Genomic DNA, 17,335 nt, shown 5'->3' on the forward strand with positions numbered 1-17,335 from the left:
AAGAACGACAAGATTAGGAAAGCAATGTCTCAGAAGATTCTAGACTGGTGTGCTGTAGGTCCCAGGTTCAAATCTCGTCAGGTACATGAAAAATTGAGCTTTTCAGATTTTCTGGGCGTTCAGACCTTAGAAAGTTTTCAGAATGAAAAGTCACTTTTGAATGGTCATTGAATGGTCCCCACTGACGGAATTCGTTGGAATGCATTAATAATTTTAAGAATTTTCTGTCTAGGCTTAGTTGATGGCTTTCAGGGTGATTGTCGCTGTTTTGTAATTCTTTTCGAAATATTATTTTACATGTTTTTGTTTGCCTAGAGTAAAAAGTGGCTAGGAGTATTATTAGGGAAAACAGGAGAATTGGTTTGGGAGTTCATAGCATATAATAGTATTTTACAAAACTAGTGGCGTTCTCTTGTGATTTTTGATCCGAGGCGAAGCCGAACTTTACACGACCACTGTCCTTTTCAATTTATCAAAACAGTCTCGTTTTCCTGTGTTTATTGACCTCGCCTTTGCCTCGGATAAACACACGAAAACTCTACATGAAAAGTCCCTACAATAAATTATTTTTAGAATCTCTGGTGGTAACCAACAAACAAACAAACAAACAAACCAAAAATAAGATAAAAAGGAAAACAAGAGCTAAGTTTAAGAACGAATTTTAGAAGTGGCCAGATCGTCAACTGGAGTACTTGATGTCTCTGTATCTGGCTTAAATTCGTCAGGCAAATTTGTAGTTTCTGAGTAAAGAAAACTTTTTCCCTACTGACAATAAGAGGTGTATTTTATTACTAAGGACTAAGGTCTCAAAAGGTCAAAAGATCAAAATATAATCCCTCTAGGACCTAGTAGTTTGGGGTTAAATGTAAGTAAATTCCTAGCGAATTAAATTTTAATTCCAAAAAATATTGCGTCGCGTACAGGTTAATCCCTAACAGATTAACATCTAGGTCCACATTTCTATCTGTGTCGGATGGGAGGAAACTAATTAAATTTCTTCGAATTATAAATACTCATCTTCCGCACCTTATATCTTGACGAAGAAATAATAACAACAAAGGTATCTGAAACACACCACATTCTGAATATCAAAGTGTTATTTAATGAAAGTTATATCATTGTTAATGGTTATTCAATTACCAACGTTTAACGATCAAGAAGATGAAACGAACGAATGGTAACGAACAGTGAAAACAAAACAAAAAAATTATTTTTAATATTCTTTATCAAGATTCAACCTGTTCAGGTTTCAAAGAATCGGTATAATTCATCTTACCAGCAACAGAAAGTAATTTTCGTTACATGTCGAATATGTTACACTCTCAAAATAATAATAATAATACAAGTCCGCCCAAACCGTTGATGTTGTACAAAACTAAAATATTTTTATCGGTTTTTAATTCAAATATTACGCTCGCCTAGTAGTTGCATTTTTTAAAGAAGAAAAAATTGAGACGAAGAAAAAAAAATCGAATCGAAAAAAAGGAAGGTAACACAACATTAATGAACATTGTACATTATAGCATATACTATGTTGTACACGGCAGATATACATATAGTTATATATACACAAATATGCCACAGCTAGCAGAGTTTGAGCAGCTAGCAGGGAAAGAATGTATAACACACCGAACATAAAGAATATAATATGTAACGTTAGTTTAGGTCGCCTCTCTTCGCGAGACATTCGAGATAGAGATGGTAAAGTGTTTTGTCGATGGGAATATATGTACCTATATATGTAACGTTGAGGATGCACAGAAGCAGGTTATTAAAATCAATTTTGTTCTCTACGTGGGGAGTATAAGAAAATGAAATGGTTAATTGAATAACTTCAACATTGGAAGATAATTTATATCTTGCACTTCGTAGGTGTACGCTTGTGTATATATTATAATGCGCATTCTGTGCAATATATAAAAAGGCAAATAACATTTCTCCTCAGACTGCTGCAATGTCGAATTTTATATTGTTTTATTGACGAAAAATATGTGAACAACCTGTCAATTTAATCGTTTCGATATTGGAATGCAACATGAGTTTATCGACCGTACTGCTTTTTCGTTTCATGGACCGACGTCTCGCTGGGCTGATAATTTTGGGGAGGACGTTTCAGTCCTAGACTCCGGGGTCGATCGATTTTCACGATCTTCTTAACACTCTTAACACTTTCGGGGAAATTTTTATAAACTTCTCCGGTCGGACTAGCATTCACATGGCACACTGGACTGATTATCGGCGGTCCACGGATCGACGGTTCACGCTGCGGCTGATCACAACCGAAACATACAACCGTATTTTCAATTTTGTGTGGTTTAGAACCAGTATGTGGTTTGATGTTATAACAGTCGGGGACTAAAGTGATCTGATTCCGTTCGTCTATATGGATGTGCATTGGAACGGTTCTGGGTTTGTCTTGGACACCGGTTTCCGTTTCGTCCGCCTTAATTTCCGTTGCGAATTTGGTGTTGAAAAATTTCCTTATATTGCTGCGGATTTTTGCACACTTTTTGCACGGTTCTTTATTAACTGGCACGGAAATCGGTTCTTCCTCTTTCTTCTTATCCCTTGTCAAATTGCCGAACGGGGAATGGTTGGTAGCACATGACAGGTCAAATGATTTGCATAACGATTCAATGTAGGAATTGCGATTTTCGCTATCGCCACTTTTCGGTGAAATGAAATTATTTCTTTGAATTAACGTTTCGGAATGGATCCCTCTCGGGTGCATTCTCGGTTTGGATGATAGTAGTTGAAGATGGCTCTTGCAAGGCTTTGCATAACAATAAATCTGCAATTTAAAGGGAGGAAAATGAACGAATTGCCATAAGTGGAATGATTCCGACTAACTTTCTCAATTCTTTGTAGACTCATCGCAAATAATTTGGAATTGTTGAGGGATTCGAATTTGTGTTTGAAACACTAGAAAATTTTATGTGTCTTAATTTGATGAGTATACGAATGATTGAAAGGTTAAGCCTACTTAACCTTTCATATTACTGGAATCTGATCGAGTTTCTGTTGTAAGCACTAGTTATTTGCGTGAGAGGAATATGATAAGCTCAGAACTATTCCCATTCCTTTGCCATCTCTTTAAGGTCTGCCATGGGAATCGTACCTATTGAATGGGCTCGTAAAAAACCCTTGGGCGAGCTCTAACGAGCTCTAACTAATAATGCTTTTATAAAGCAAAATGCATGTTAAAAGATTTCGAAGTACAAGATTTTGAATCAATGTCTTAAAAATTGATAGATTGAAAGAATCCTAAAGATGTTGGCCGTTTCGAATGGCCAATTGTCTTCAATTAACGTTGATTCTTCACAGACTATAAGCACAGCGACAGTGTATAAACATGGAATCTATTTTCCAATCTATTACTTTCCAACTAAGTCTGATAGGATTCGTTCAACTATTTGTTGTCTGCTGTAACAAACGGCAAGCATATCAGCTGTTTTACAATCGGATCTATTACTTCCTTTGATGTAAATACGTTTTCTAGAACAGATGACAGCGATCCGAAACAGGTTAATTGATTATCTTTCTAATACCTCGCCACTATTGGTGGACCAACTGCATCGAAAAACTGTTGCAGTTCTTAACCACCTTTCAAGTGCAGCTATTCCGAATCCACAGCTCTAAAGCATCTCATTTCATGTGAAAATCAGCTGTTAGGTCCAGCAGGACTTTTGCATCACTGATCTCCAGTTGATTTGACATTGGAATTCACGACAGTATTTTAACCTTCAACGGCAACCATATCACAAGCACAAATAATGAATCTATTCCTTCATTGTTGAAAGAATCACCCTATATGCTTGATCTCTTATTTCACATAGCTTTATTTTTGTGAACAGTGTCGATGGCAGATAACGTCTGTAAAACAAAATATTTCCTGATCTTCGATATCAAATATAGCCAATTATGCAGTAGTGTTGCTTTAACCTTAGTTCGTATAATGAAAAACGAGGACGACGCTACAGGTCGCTTTCGAATAAATCTCTTGAATTGAATCATTTTTGTTTTATTGAAATTTTTTACAATTTTCGTAAATATTTGGGGATACATGTCACTTTACAACTGAAATGGTTAAAAAAATGTCTGCCAAAGAAAAAGAAAAATATTTTAAATTGGAATTCAATCCTTTCGGTGTGACTGCAGCGTTAAACATTTTTTTTGTTTCGTATTTAAAGCATTTTAAATGTGCCATCATCAAATAACCATTCACTTGAAATTGAACATTCCAATCGAATTATTTAATTTGATATTTAAAATGGTTGAAATTGAAAAGAAAGGAGCCTTTAAACCGATGAAAATGAGAAATGTATACATGAAATACCTAATTTGAATCTGGTTAAACACAAATCGAGTAAAAAGTGCAGCGAGAGTTCGTTTTATTTTTTCGGTTGGAGGATAAAACAAAAAATAATTTGCATTTCCTGGTTAAATTTGGTGTTCATGCTGCGTTTAAAAAAATGTTATTTCCCTGTTTTAAAATCCGTGCACATATAAAAAAAAAGGTTATGTAAAATTAAATCTGGTGATAAACCGAAAATCGCGCCATTGCATCAACGCAAAATGATTTTTTTTTTTTCATATAAAATGCGTATGTTCTATAAACAAGAAGATCAAAAAGATCTTCTTCTTATTCCTCTTTTTTTTTGTCTGTTAAAATAAATTTTTACAAAATACATGTATGCTTAACAATGCGCATAAAATTTTATATTCTCAAAGTATACAGGTAAAATGTTTTGAACTTTATACACGCTTTCCACAGCAATTTTTCTTTATTTCTTTAAATTGTTATATTGTTCCGTCGAAAATCATTATCGTAATTTACATCTGAAACGGTGATTTTATTTATAATTTTTGTTCTTCTTTCCTTCGACCATGGATGATACTCTTCAAAACAAAAAAAAAACGAAAAAAATAAAAACCGAACACAGAGTGAGAGCGATAAAAAAAATCATGTTGCAAAAACAAAATTATTACTAAGGCCTTCCATATTCCACCCGCACTGTCACCGCCGAACACCACACATATCTTGACATAGCGAAAACGAAAACTGCATCAGATTGAGATCAGTGGAGAGAAATTGGTTTTCTTTTTTCAGTCGATGATATGACGGCTGTGTGCATAGATTGGGAGCCCATTAACTTTTCTGTACTTTACTCTACGGTCCGAAAATTAAGTAATGTTAACACGATGTGTTAAAAGTGGTGAAAAACTCGGCCTGTGGGTTTGTTTCGTGAAAAACTCGATGACTTTATTTTTTTTGGGGCGCTATTGGATTAGATTAGATTCAAGAGTTAAAAGCAGGTCTGGACTGGCTCGAAAAAGTCGCTCGGGGTTACATAAGACTCATTTAAAAAAAAAAACAAAAATAACAGTTTTCCTAAAAAATCCATAAAGCATCCGGGAATCATCAGATTTCATAGTACCTCCAGACCTGGTTGACTTCTTATAGAGAGGCAGAAACCCAGATTCGTAATTTACATAAGAAGTTAATAACGGATCTTAATCTCTGGGAGATGCGGGAAATCAGAAACAAAACTACATTTTTTATTTACATCTTTTAAAAAAAAATTCTATTTAAAATCGCTTGATAAGATTTTAGTGTAGACAATTGAGTCGTACAACTTTACTATTGCATAGAAAAATAGGTCAGCATCCTCTTAAATTTTTTGTGTAACAGTAACTTATTAACCGTACGAAGAAACACCTTTGGATTTTTGGCTAAAACATGAAGAATCGATTTTTTTAACTGTGAAAATTCTATGTCTCCAGTTTCGTGGCTGATCACAATGTGAATGTGAGATACTCTCAGAGTTCTACAACAACCAAATACAAAGTATACAGTAGAAGGTTCCAAAAATAACCAAATAAAATTGTACCAAGTCATACAAATCGAAACACTCCGATCCGAAACATGTTTCGAAGACTCTGCAGAATTCAGTGAATCTTGGAGACAGTGATACCGTACATCAAATGCAATGGAAGCGAAGGGAAAATGAATTTTGCCTGGTTTATGGTCCTCATAGACAGAGGACCTCGGCATTGCACGATATTTGTTTCTAAATTTGGTCACCCATGTCAAAAATGGTCTAAAATATCAGTCGATACTGTCCAGAATCTGGAAATAATCTGCAATTCTGGAAAAATTGGTCACTTACATCAAACGCAATGGAGGCGAAACGAAATTTAATTTTGTCTGGTTTATGGCATACATAGACAGAGGACCTGGGCATTGCACGATATTTATTCCAAAACAGGGTCACCCATATCAAAAGTAGCGTGAAAAATGGGTAAATAAACCGTCGTTACCGTGCAATATTGCACGGTATCGACTGATTTCAAACTAATATTTCGACTTATTTTTGATATGGGTGACCCTGTTTTGGAATAAATATCGTGCAATGCCCAGGTCCTCTGTCTATGTATGCCATAAACCAGACAAAATTAAATTTCGTTTCGCCTCCATTGCGTTTGATGTAAGTGACCAATTTTTCCAGAATTGCAGATTATTTCCAGATTCTGGACAGTATCGACTGATATTTTAGACCATTTTTGACATGGGTGACCAAATTTAGAAACAAATATCGTGCAATGCCGAGGTCCTCTGTCTATGAGGACCATAAACCAGGCAAAATTCATTTTCCCTTCGCTTCCATTGCATTTGATGTACGGTATCACTGTCTCCAAGATTCACAGAATTCTGCAGAGTCTTCGAAACATGTTTCGGATCGGAGTGTTTCGATTTGTATGACTTGGTACAATTTTATTTGGTTATTTTTGGAACCTTCTACTGTATACTTTGTATTTGGTTGTTGTAGAACTCTGAGAGTATCTCACATTCACATTGTGATCAGCCACGAAACTGGAGACATAGAATTTTCACAGTTAAAAAAATCGATTCTTCATGTTTTAGCCAAAAATCCAAAGGTGTTTCTTCGTACGGTTAATAAGTTACTGTTACACAAAAAATTTAAGAGGATGCTGACCTATTTTTCTATGCAATAGTAAAGTTGTACGACTCAATTGTCTACTCTAAAATCTTATCAAGCGATTTTAAATAGAATTTTTTTTAAAGATGTAAATAAAAAATGTAGTTTTGTTTCTGATTTCCCGCATCTCCCTGCTGTAATTTTTGCATACTCCTAACTTCTGCTTTACTTTTTCTTTTAGCAGAAAGCCAAAAATTAAGGATGGTATCTCATGTACAATATCATTTATAGCAAAATGTTTGCAAAAATAATTGAAGTAATAGATTAATAGGGGATAGTTGAGAACTTAAGAACAGTCGATATTTCGGTGAAAACCCTACACGGGTTGTAGCCTACATCTGTGAGTTTTAAATGTATTTGTTTCTGACAGTTCGACGACCACTGAGAAAAGTCAGCAGTCAGCAGCTTATGCAAATTTAGGAAATCTGCTCATTTTTCTTGAAACTATTTCAACTGACACAATTCCATTTTTTTATTGAAAGCTAACAAAATTGTGGTCGTTGTTGTCGTCTTACATTTTCATTTTACATTTTCTTCAAAAATCATTCAAAATACAATAGAAACGCACAAATGTTGAAAATTAATTTCATCGAAGAATTTTTTGGCGTCAGCAGGCGGAACAGCAAATGGGCTCCCAGTCTAACATATCTTTAATGACAAAAGCACCATAAGCGATTCGGTCTTTTATAAACTATGGATTTTGTGTTAAATGTCTTCTCGTTACAATATGTTTAAGAAAATAATGCGAAAAAAATATAACTTGAAGGAATCGTGGTTTAACCACATTATATCCAGTTCAATTCTCATTAATTACAGTTACATTATATTTTATCATCAAACCATATTAATATCACGCAAATTTTTTTTCTTCAATATCAACGCTTTTTTCCCTTCATACATTACATTTAACAACAAAAAAAATTTATTAATAATCATCATGACTGTGGTATTAACGGTAAAATATTTACTCACTTTGTCAGCGCGAAAATAGATCATCTTAATGCATTTTGATATGTGCGGTATAATGGTAAAAGTTGTATTTTATATGACTTAACATGCGATCATATTTACAATAATTAAATAAAAAAAATCGAAAATTTCTAATTCAATAAATAATAAATTCGCTTGAGATTATTTCCAAAGCACTCAATCAATGTGCCACGGAATTATTATATTTTTGTGTGTCTGTTCGCTAAAAATGAACCATATTTACACACAATATTGAGAAGGAAAATATATATGGGCAAATGTTGTTGTAAATATATATATAGTCTCCATGGAGTACACCTGTGTGCAATATTTTCCCATTTATTTATGTAATTTCTTTGGTTAATTTCTGCTGAAATGGTCAAGACCCATTAATGGTTTCTTTTTTGAAAGTTTCAACACTTTGGAAATATGCTTATTTATCTGCGCACTTTAACGTTAATTTGGCGGAAATTGTTTTTCTTTATATTGAGTGCAACTCGTTCATAAATCTCAAGATAAAAGGATGAATTCGTTAAGTGATTCTGTACTGAATAATATTGTTGAATTGCAACTGGTGTAGCCGACTTAAACAGTTTATGTTTTGGTTGATAATTTTGGTTTCGTTGGCAGATTGGCGACAAGTACATGGGCAATTATCAAATCTATTACTTCCATTCATCAAAGGTTTTTCAAAATTTCGATACAAAATCTATTACTTCATTTGATTAACCATGCATTTAGATTTAAAAAAGAGAACATTAGACAAGGCTCATTGCTTGGTTTTCTCGTAGATTTCTTTAACAGATGACTAGCGGTCCATGAAAGATCGCTTGAGCAACTCTTGAAGGACACAAACAAACAAGTATAAGAAAGCAACAACGTTTTAAGCAAAAATAGTGAGGTTGAGGGTTAGAGGATTTGTTGAGGTGATTAACAGCCTCATAGTAGAATTATGGAATCATCAAAAATCTCGTTCACCACAGTCATACACTAGTTCATTTTTGCTAATAATACGAATATAAATTCATTAAACACTCGTTGTAACAATAGAAACGTGATCACTTACGTGTATCACATAACAAGACCAAAGTGACAAGGAACTTGTAGTATCCTCAATTTCTGTTTCACACCATTACTGTATAACGTTGTATACGTTCCAAAATCCGACCATGAATAGATCAAAATGTGTATGAAGAAAAGTATTACTTTTAGTAATGCAATGCCTTCAGGTCTTTGGTGCAGAAAAAAATCTTTCAAGTCAAAGTTCGTCACGAGAAACTATATCGATTGAGCATCATGATATAATCGACTCCATTGTGTTAGCTCACGCCATACATCACGCTGTTTAACGTTTATTGTTTGTCAAAAAATAATAATTTTCTGTTTCAACCTGTTACTCGAACTTATTATACTAAGCGCCGAATGTATTTCAAGTTTCAGTTTTTTGATTTTCCAAAAGATTAAGACCGATTAGAATTGATGTAAAGATTCAATGTATTTTATAGGTGTAAGTCACTGGACTTTTTAACGAGTCTATATTTCATGGTGGATTATTACGGTCAGATGGTCAAACCAAACGAATTTCAGGTTTTTAGTTTCGGGTTTCAATTACATCAATTTGAATCGCCAAATTCAACTCTAACTCTCTCATATATAACAGAAATGATACAAACGTCTGATTAAACAATTATGTGGTTTTATCGGCAGTGAAAAAATAACCGAGATACAAAAGACTTTTGTGCGAACATTAAGTAATATCGAATCGAACAATTCGATTTTTACTTTGAAAGTAAACAATGTTCGTCTGATCGATCGGTTTATAACATATTTTGCGTAATAGAATTTACTTGCCAAATGTGGATAATATTGAAAACATTTACGCATAAACGCACATTTCTAAAAACTTCATTCATTTTACAATATAGCTCGACTAAGATAACGTCAATATCGTGGTACGAAGGTCCACAAGAAACAATTAAAATCGAAATCTTTTATCAAGATTAAAAGGTTTAGTATGAAAAGAATACCTACTCAAGGCTGGTATAAGGTAGGTAGGGCTCATTAATGACAGCTCCAGTTTTACAACAGAATGATTCGACATTATAACAAGTAAATTGAATTTGATCCATGATCCTTAAATTTTTATGTCATTGTTATTGACAACGCCCATCAAATCAACGATGTGCTCTGGTCAACGGAGCTTGCACCATGAATGCTAAGAGGGATTCTTCTGAAAAACAGAAGACCGAAATCGGACGCAAACCCAAAACTACTTTCCAAAAAATTCTTCGAAGCTTAAGTGGCTAGTGTGAGGCGATCAAAAACCGAAAACTTGCATTTTTCTTACAAAAATTTCTCCAGTTACACGAGCCGCACATGATCGTGTGGGATGTCATTAGAAAGGTAGTTGTGTGTACTTCCGGGGCAAACAGGGTCTTATTGGGTTTAAAATTCATTTACACTGAGATATGTACAGTTGAAGTTTTCAACCGTAAAAAGACTGAAACCTTACATTTTTCTTACAGAAATTTTTCGAGGTACACGAAATGTACATGGTCGTGTGGGGTGTCATTAGAAAGGTAATTGCATGTACTTTCAGGGCAAGAAGGGTCTTATTGGGGTTTGGAAGCTTCTACGACGAATTATGAGAAGTTGAAAGGTTTAAGTGCTTATATTGAATCGTAGATGATACCAAACTTCCGTAAGCTCTACTTTCCCTGAAAGTACATGCAATTACCTTTCTAACGACACCCCACACGACCATGTACATTTCGTGAACCTCAAGAAATTTCTGTAAGAAAAGTGTAAGTTTTCAGTCTTTTTTCGGTTGTACACTTCAACTGCACATATCTCAGTGTGAAGGAATTTTAGACCCAATAAGACGCTTTTTGTCCCTTAAGTACATGCAATTATCTTTCTAAGGACATCCCACGCGACCATGCACAGCTCGTGTAACTGGACAAAATTTTTGTAAAAAAAGTGCAAGTTTTCGGTTTTTGATCACCTCACACTAGCCACACAAGCTTCAAAGATTTTTTTTTTGAAAGTAGTTTTGGGTTCTGGGGTCGAATACCTTACTGGGCAGATATAAAAAATTCCAATAGAAAATGCGTTCGATTTCGGTCTTCTGTTTTTCAGAAGAATCCCTCTAAAACTTGTGAAGTTTGAAGTGCAAGATTTGGTCTCCTAAGTTGTACAGACAAAGTAATAGACTCATTCATTATCTTTGTAAGATTTGCTTGTTTTTATTGAAAGATTAATATGGAAGAGATAGGATGGACTAGTTAAGATTACTCGTTAATATTTTTCCATCTGTGTTTCAGTTAGACGATTGCAATGTCATTAATGAATGACAGCTACCAAATTTAATATTGCATCAATTTGCAGCTTCGACATCTATTTCTACTTCAGAATCTACAAAAAATAGCGTCGTACGTTGGCAGACGTTCATCAATTTTTGAAAATAGAAAAATGTCTTGATTTGTTCAAATTTTTGAGTTCGAGCTGTTCTGTTTCCCGATATCAGATATTTTGTAAGTAAAAACACAAGGACTTGCGTCACCTTCATACTTACACGTATTTTTGACTGACTTTATTTACTGATATTTAAAAAAAATTCCAAGATTTACCAAATTTTCCTGAATAGATTTTCAATAAACTTTCTGTAAACTTTGGTAATTTTCATTATTATTTCTGAAAATGAAAATTAGACAAATGCCTCTTTTTTCAGAGTGACACAAGTCCCACATTTTTTATTTAAAAAAGAATTGATGTCAGAAAGTGTGATGCTTAACGCACGACACGTAAAAATGTAAGTTTACAACTTATTGTTTATCGAAAATAAAAATTACTCCACAATTTAGGTCATTTTTTGGATTTTTATATTTAGTGTGGACTTGCGTCACGTCCCCTTACTACCATAGGGTAGCAGAATCCAAATAAATTTGTTTAAAAATTTTCCGATCCATTTTGAAACAAATTTGATTGAAGTCCGCTACCATAGACAACATTTTGTGGCACTCTGAACTAGAAAGTAGAAATACAACAAGTCGATCAGAAATACCCAGTTCTCTTGGTTGACAAACAACTTTCGTGCAGATCAATTTAAACAGCTGAAATGAGTTAGGATCTATTTTTGGAACCCATCTCATTGCAACTTTATGACAACCTGTAGAAATCAATGCTAAAGAAGTGAAGTGTTTGTTTTACTATTTAGGGTTTATTATACTTGTTTGGAGGCTCGTTAATTATATTTTAAGATAAATTTTATTTATTGCAAGACAGGCTGTAAAAGTGTTTCTTTTTCGGATCGTCAATAATAAACTAATCTCCCCATCCATTATTATAGCTAATGAATGAATCAAATTAGCAGTGGGCTTAACGCTAACGTATATAAACAATGTTCATCACATCTTACATTGTCGTGAACTCTTCTCAGCTAGCAAATGGGAAATATAAGAACGTTTAATTGACTAAAACCGCCTTAATCATAAATGCGGAACAAAATCTTATAAGAATTATTATTATTGTACGGGCAAGCAGGCCAATTACATCCGCACTGTTTATTTTATCGACCATTAAATCACAATATATCCACCATAATGAATAATAAACAATATATCGCATTATATTCCGTCTTCCATAATGTATATACTGCACATATATCTCGTCGAAGACGATACACACAAGGAACAATATGTGTGATGACAAACCTTATTTTTTTATGATTTTTTTCCCATATTCTACAATTTTATATGTTCTCAATAAAGTTGTAGGTGCAGGAATATAATTATCAGGTTCACTGAACACTTTACCTTACTGAACGCATATTACAACTTGAACGGCAACAGCAAGGAGAAGACGAGAAAAAAAGCGATAACTTACAATGAGTTTATGGTTCTTTAATTCATCCCAGACTGTCATAAGTCATAATGGATACGGTTAGTGAGACACCACTCCTTGATAAATAGTACTTGATTATAGACCGTTTTGAGAACGTTAATTTCATTCTGATGGATATTTCTGTTACAATTTTATGCGTCTTATGCATTTGTTACATATTTTGTGCGGTGCTTCCAATTATTATAGGTGCTCGACATATTATTGTTGCTCAATATCCGAAACCGAAGGTAATTATATTGTTAATAAGCGATTGTTCGGCTTTGTTCGACTGAATGAGATCATCATTGTTTAGTATTCAAGAAAATTTATTGCGCATGAAGTAATTAAATTTCGTCAATTTATTTATATCAAATATTAGTACTGGCGACCAACGATGGTTTACCATTTATTAGTTGGTATTGCGTGTGTTACAAGTTGATAACTTGACTTGTCAGAGTATCACATGGAAATTTTTTGAGGAAAATGTTTTCCCATAGTTTCTTCAATTTTCACACATTCTCCTTAATTTTCAAATATTTTTGAATTTTTGAACTTTTTGAATTTTCGATATTTTTCAAGAATCACTAAATCACTAAATCAAAATGACTAAAATAGACCATAATCTAGGCAGGCCCGGACTGGCTCAAAAAGCCCTTCGGGGAACCCTTCATTTACCCTTTAAGGGTTTTTTGACTGATGAAAAATTTATTTCGAAAACTTCGCCCACTTCGCTCGCTAGTGAAAGTTTACAAATTTTGATTAGGAGATGGCCTTCCGTTTTTTTTCCGATTTCCAATTAAAATTTTCCTACTAAGGCCTTTCTGTTATTTTTTTTTTCGATTTACAACCAATTTTCTCTCAATTTTTTCTTTGAGTCCGGACCTGTATCTAGGGCCAATTTTAAATCATTAAATTTTCAAAAATTAGCGATCGACCTAATCAAACAATAATAATTGGTCAGTTATCAGTAATTCAAGGGTCTAACACGTACCATGATACATAGATTCACCTTTCACAGCCGAAAAACCATATCAATAGTAAAATAATCGAATCTACTACCTCTTTAAAACAGAAATATGCACGTCTCGATGCAAGCTTGTTGAGTTACCGCGAGTTTTGCTAATAAGTGTCAGCTCATCATTTTTTGGTCGTCGCTGTCGATCAAAAAGTCAAGAGTTAAATTTTTAAATAAACATGAGCACCATAAAATGCCGCGCCGTCGTGTTAAGTGTTATCAACCTCTTACTTTAGCTACACACACATAACAACGCGAAAGAGACCTAATTTTTGTTTTTTGTTTGGTATATTGTCAAACTTGACCCGATTTATCGTTCACCTGACCTGACCTATTTTATCTTTTGTCCGACCAAACCTGACCTGATGATTCGGTTTGTTTAAAATAGATTTGCGTCAGTCAATTATGCAATAGTTTTTAGTCATTTTCTGTCACGTCGGGTCAGTGATCAGGTCAGGTTTCATTAAGACACGTTAAAAACAGGCCAAACCAATGCAGATCACGTTATTTTATTTCAGGTCGAATCAGGTTGACAAGAACTTTAAGCTAGCCTGTTCCGAGATTTAATTTGAATTAGGTCTCCTTCCCTTCGCTTCGTGTAGCTAGAGCTTTTTGTTTAGTCTTCTTTGTTCCACACATTCATATCTTACGACTCAAACACATGCGACACACATGCGTTCCACAAAGTGGACTAAACAAAAAAGAGATTTAAAACATTGGGGCAATTTTAGGTGCTCCGCTAGCGACTGTAAGAAAACGTCTCCACCAAATCAAACGTTTCTTAGAATTTTTATGCATTTCGGTGAGTTACACATCCACTCCTCATAATATTACACAATAATTTGACTTATATTATTTGCAATCAAATTCACATGACTGGTTCCACTGTACAGTTGTATACTGACAACAAGTCAAATACGTAATATCCTTATCATACCACAACAGCACCTTTTAAAACATTCAAACATTCATCAAAAGGGAAATGTTTTCACAAACGATTTCATTGAATTTATTTGTTATTTGAACTGGCATTATCTCCCCTTTTCTTGTGCACATGTAGTCACTCAAAAGTCACAAAAAGGTGTTTCATATTTCACCATCAAAAATTAATAAAACATTCTTTACGTCTATTTGGACTTCCATATGCACGTCAAATTTACATAAGTAATTCCTTCATCAATATAGTTCAACAGAAATGAAAAAAAAAAACACTCATGAACATCGTACCAACATCAAACATATAACACAAAAAAATCGTACAAGGTGCCCTTTAGAAGAAGCGTATATCAAAAGCAAATAATAGTAAGATTTACGGAATAAAAAAAATATTAGTAAACGCAGCCGATTTTCGTGGAATCAATGGAAATCGTTGTTGATAACATGTAAAGGTTCAGGTATATTGCGCACATATATCGATTAGACCATACGTCGTTTGTCTTGTTTTTTTTATTCAAATTTTTATGAATTTTTGAAAACCTGGCCCAGACTTAATATAAGTAAGTAAAACGAATTCGACCGGATACTGTAACAAAATCTAATTTATTACGAAATATTATTCAATTATTCGTTGAACGATTCATAACACTCGTGCAATCATGACTCTCGTTATACATTTTATTTTGTTGTTGAATTAATTGCACAAGCATCAACGTGCTGGAGTGATAACATTGATAAAATAGATGCAGTGGAAGAAATTCACATTGTTCGAATCTGGTTATTACATCAATTTCTGACCTGTTAAAACTTGCTCATGAATTTCTAATCTGTTGTTAGTCTCGTGTCGTTCTGATCAACAATGGTTGGCTCAGCACTGTTACTAGCACGAATATTGAAAACATTTGGAGGCTGATCGGCACTGCGTTTCTGTTATACAGATAGATGACTTATTTTCGTTGTATGAGTTAAACGATACAATACAAACAATCCTAAACTGTAGTTTCACTAAATCCTCCAAATTTTACACTTGTCAATTCATTGTTCATGCTAGTAGCAGTGCTGTGTGGTTGGTAATAAAAATATTATGAAAATAAATTGACGAAATCTTCTGATTTGTAATCAGATTTTATTCTGAATGAGACATTTTTTGTTGGTACTTTGACCCTATTGTTGGAAATGAGAATTCTCGTTTGCCCTTTCGTTTGGTAAATTTTATACTCTGGCGGTCTAATGAGTGATTTCGTATCGATAAGTTCGATAAGCTCAGCTGCTTCATGCGACTTCGTATCATAACGTAATTTAGTTATTTGTGAACTTATCGAGCCCTGAGCCCTGAGCAGCTGGTAAAAAATGTGTATGAAATTTACAAGTATTTTTACAACGTCACATTTACCAGTAAATTTTATACATACAGATCATCTTCAAGGCCGTTTGAAATGTCATCCTCATCCACGATAAGAAATGTCATCCACGTTAAAAAAATCTCATACAAATGAATGAATTTACCGGTTGGATTCACCAGTGGCGTAATAGTCAAATGGGACTTTAGATAAGTGCTTCTACTTGCAATAGTATGGCGCGTTTCGAAGGGGAGTACGAAAAATGTACTCGAAAAATTGCATTTACCGACCAGAAGCACGTGAAAGACTTTACTGCCTGCCTCATACTGTAGTTGATAAGGACCACTTTCATGAAAAAGTAGGTAGAATTTGACCTACTTTACTATGAGAAAAATAAACTTTTAGAAGGGTAGCCCAAAGTGGTCCTTATCACCTATACTACCATGCGAAAGTTGTCCATAACATAACAATATGCCACCTGAGAAAATGATCCATTACATGGTGATGTGTTTTCGGTTAATAACCGTGAAATTTTATGTGAAATTTTACTTTCGCATGGGGCATGCAGTAAGACAGAATACATTGAATGCTACTACGTAGTTCATTACTTCGGAAACAACTTTATAATACTCGCAAACTGCCTCGTGGATTTTTTGAGCAACATGCTTCTGTAACTCCTTTTGACAAGCGTAGTAACTCTACAATTTTCATAAATGTAGTTGCCGAAACTTGTTACTCAATACACACATTTGTGAGTTTGGTTTTATCACAAAATTGTTACCTCCTGTAATGAATTACTTTCGCAGCGTGCAATGTAACGTATTATTATTTTTCCTTTTGGAATCCTTATTCTAAAAAAATCTATAAAACAAATTCACGAAAATCAGGAAAAATTTTCTCAAAGGCAGGCAGTGTTACAGTACTTGGTAACATCAAGTTGAGATGATGGGAATTTCACGCGTTTCAGCGTCTCATATGATACCAGTTTTATTAAAAGGAACCATAGATGGGAGTCCGGCCTCTAATTCTCTTCATATAAATGTAGTGTATTGAACTGAAAGATTTCGTCTCAAAATGATATCGATTAAGATTTGCTTGGCTTATTCGCAAGGAAAAACATATGCATTTCTCAGGTCTTCCGCGAACCTCTCAGATGAAATTCAATTCAATCTTAGTTAATACGATGATAGGCC

General features: G+C 34.1%; 1 protein-coding gene across 1 annotated transcript; it reads right to left on the minus strand.

The window, feature by feature from the left end:
• Positions 1 to 1,948: 1,948 nt before the first annotated feature.
• LOC119078542 lies at positions 1,949 to 2,987 on the minus strand. Its single transcript, XM_037186111.1, has 2 exons — positions 2,851 to 2,987; positions 1,949 to 2,791 (listed from the first exon to the last, which is right to left on the minus strand). The coding sequence occupies exons 1-2, from the start codon at positions 2,872 to 2,874 to the stop codon at positions 2,042 to 2,044; spliced, it is 774 nt and encodes a 257-aa protein (XP_037042006.1). The 5' UTR covers positions 2,875 to 2,987; the 3' UTR covers positions 1,949 to 2,041.
• Between the last annotated feature and the right edge of the window lie 14,348 nt (positions 2,988 to 17,335).

The sequence above is a fragment of the Bradysia coprophila genome, unplaced genomic scaffold (genome assembly GCF_014529535.1).
Source record: "Bradysia coprophila strain Holo2 unplaced genomic scaffold, BU_Bcop_v1 contig_297, whole genome shotgun sequence".
Classification (NCBI taxonomy): Eukaryota; Metazoa; Arthropoda; class Insecta; order Diptera; family Sciaridae; genus Bradysia; species Bradysia coprophila.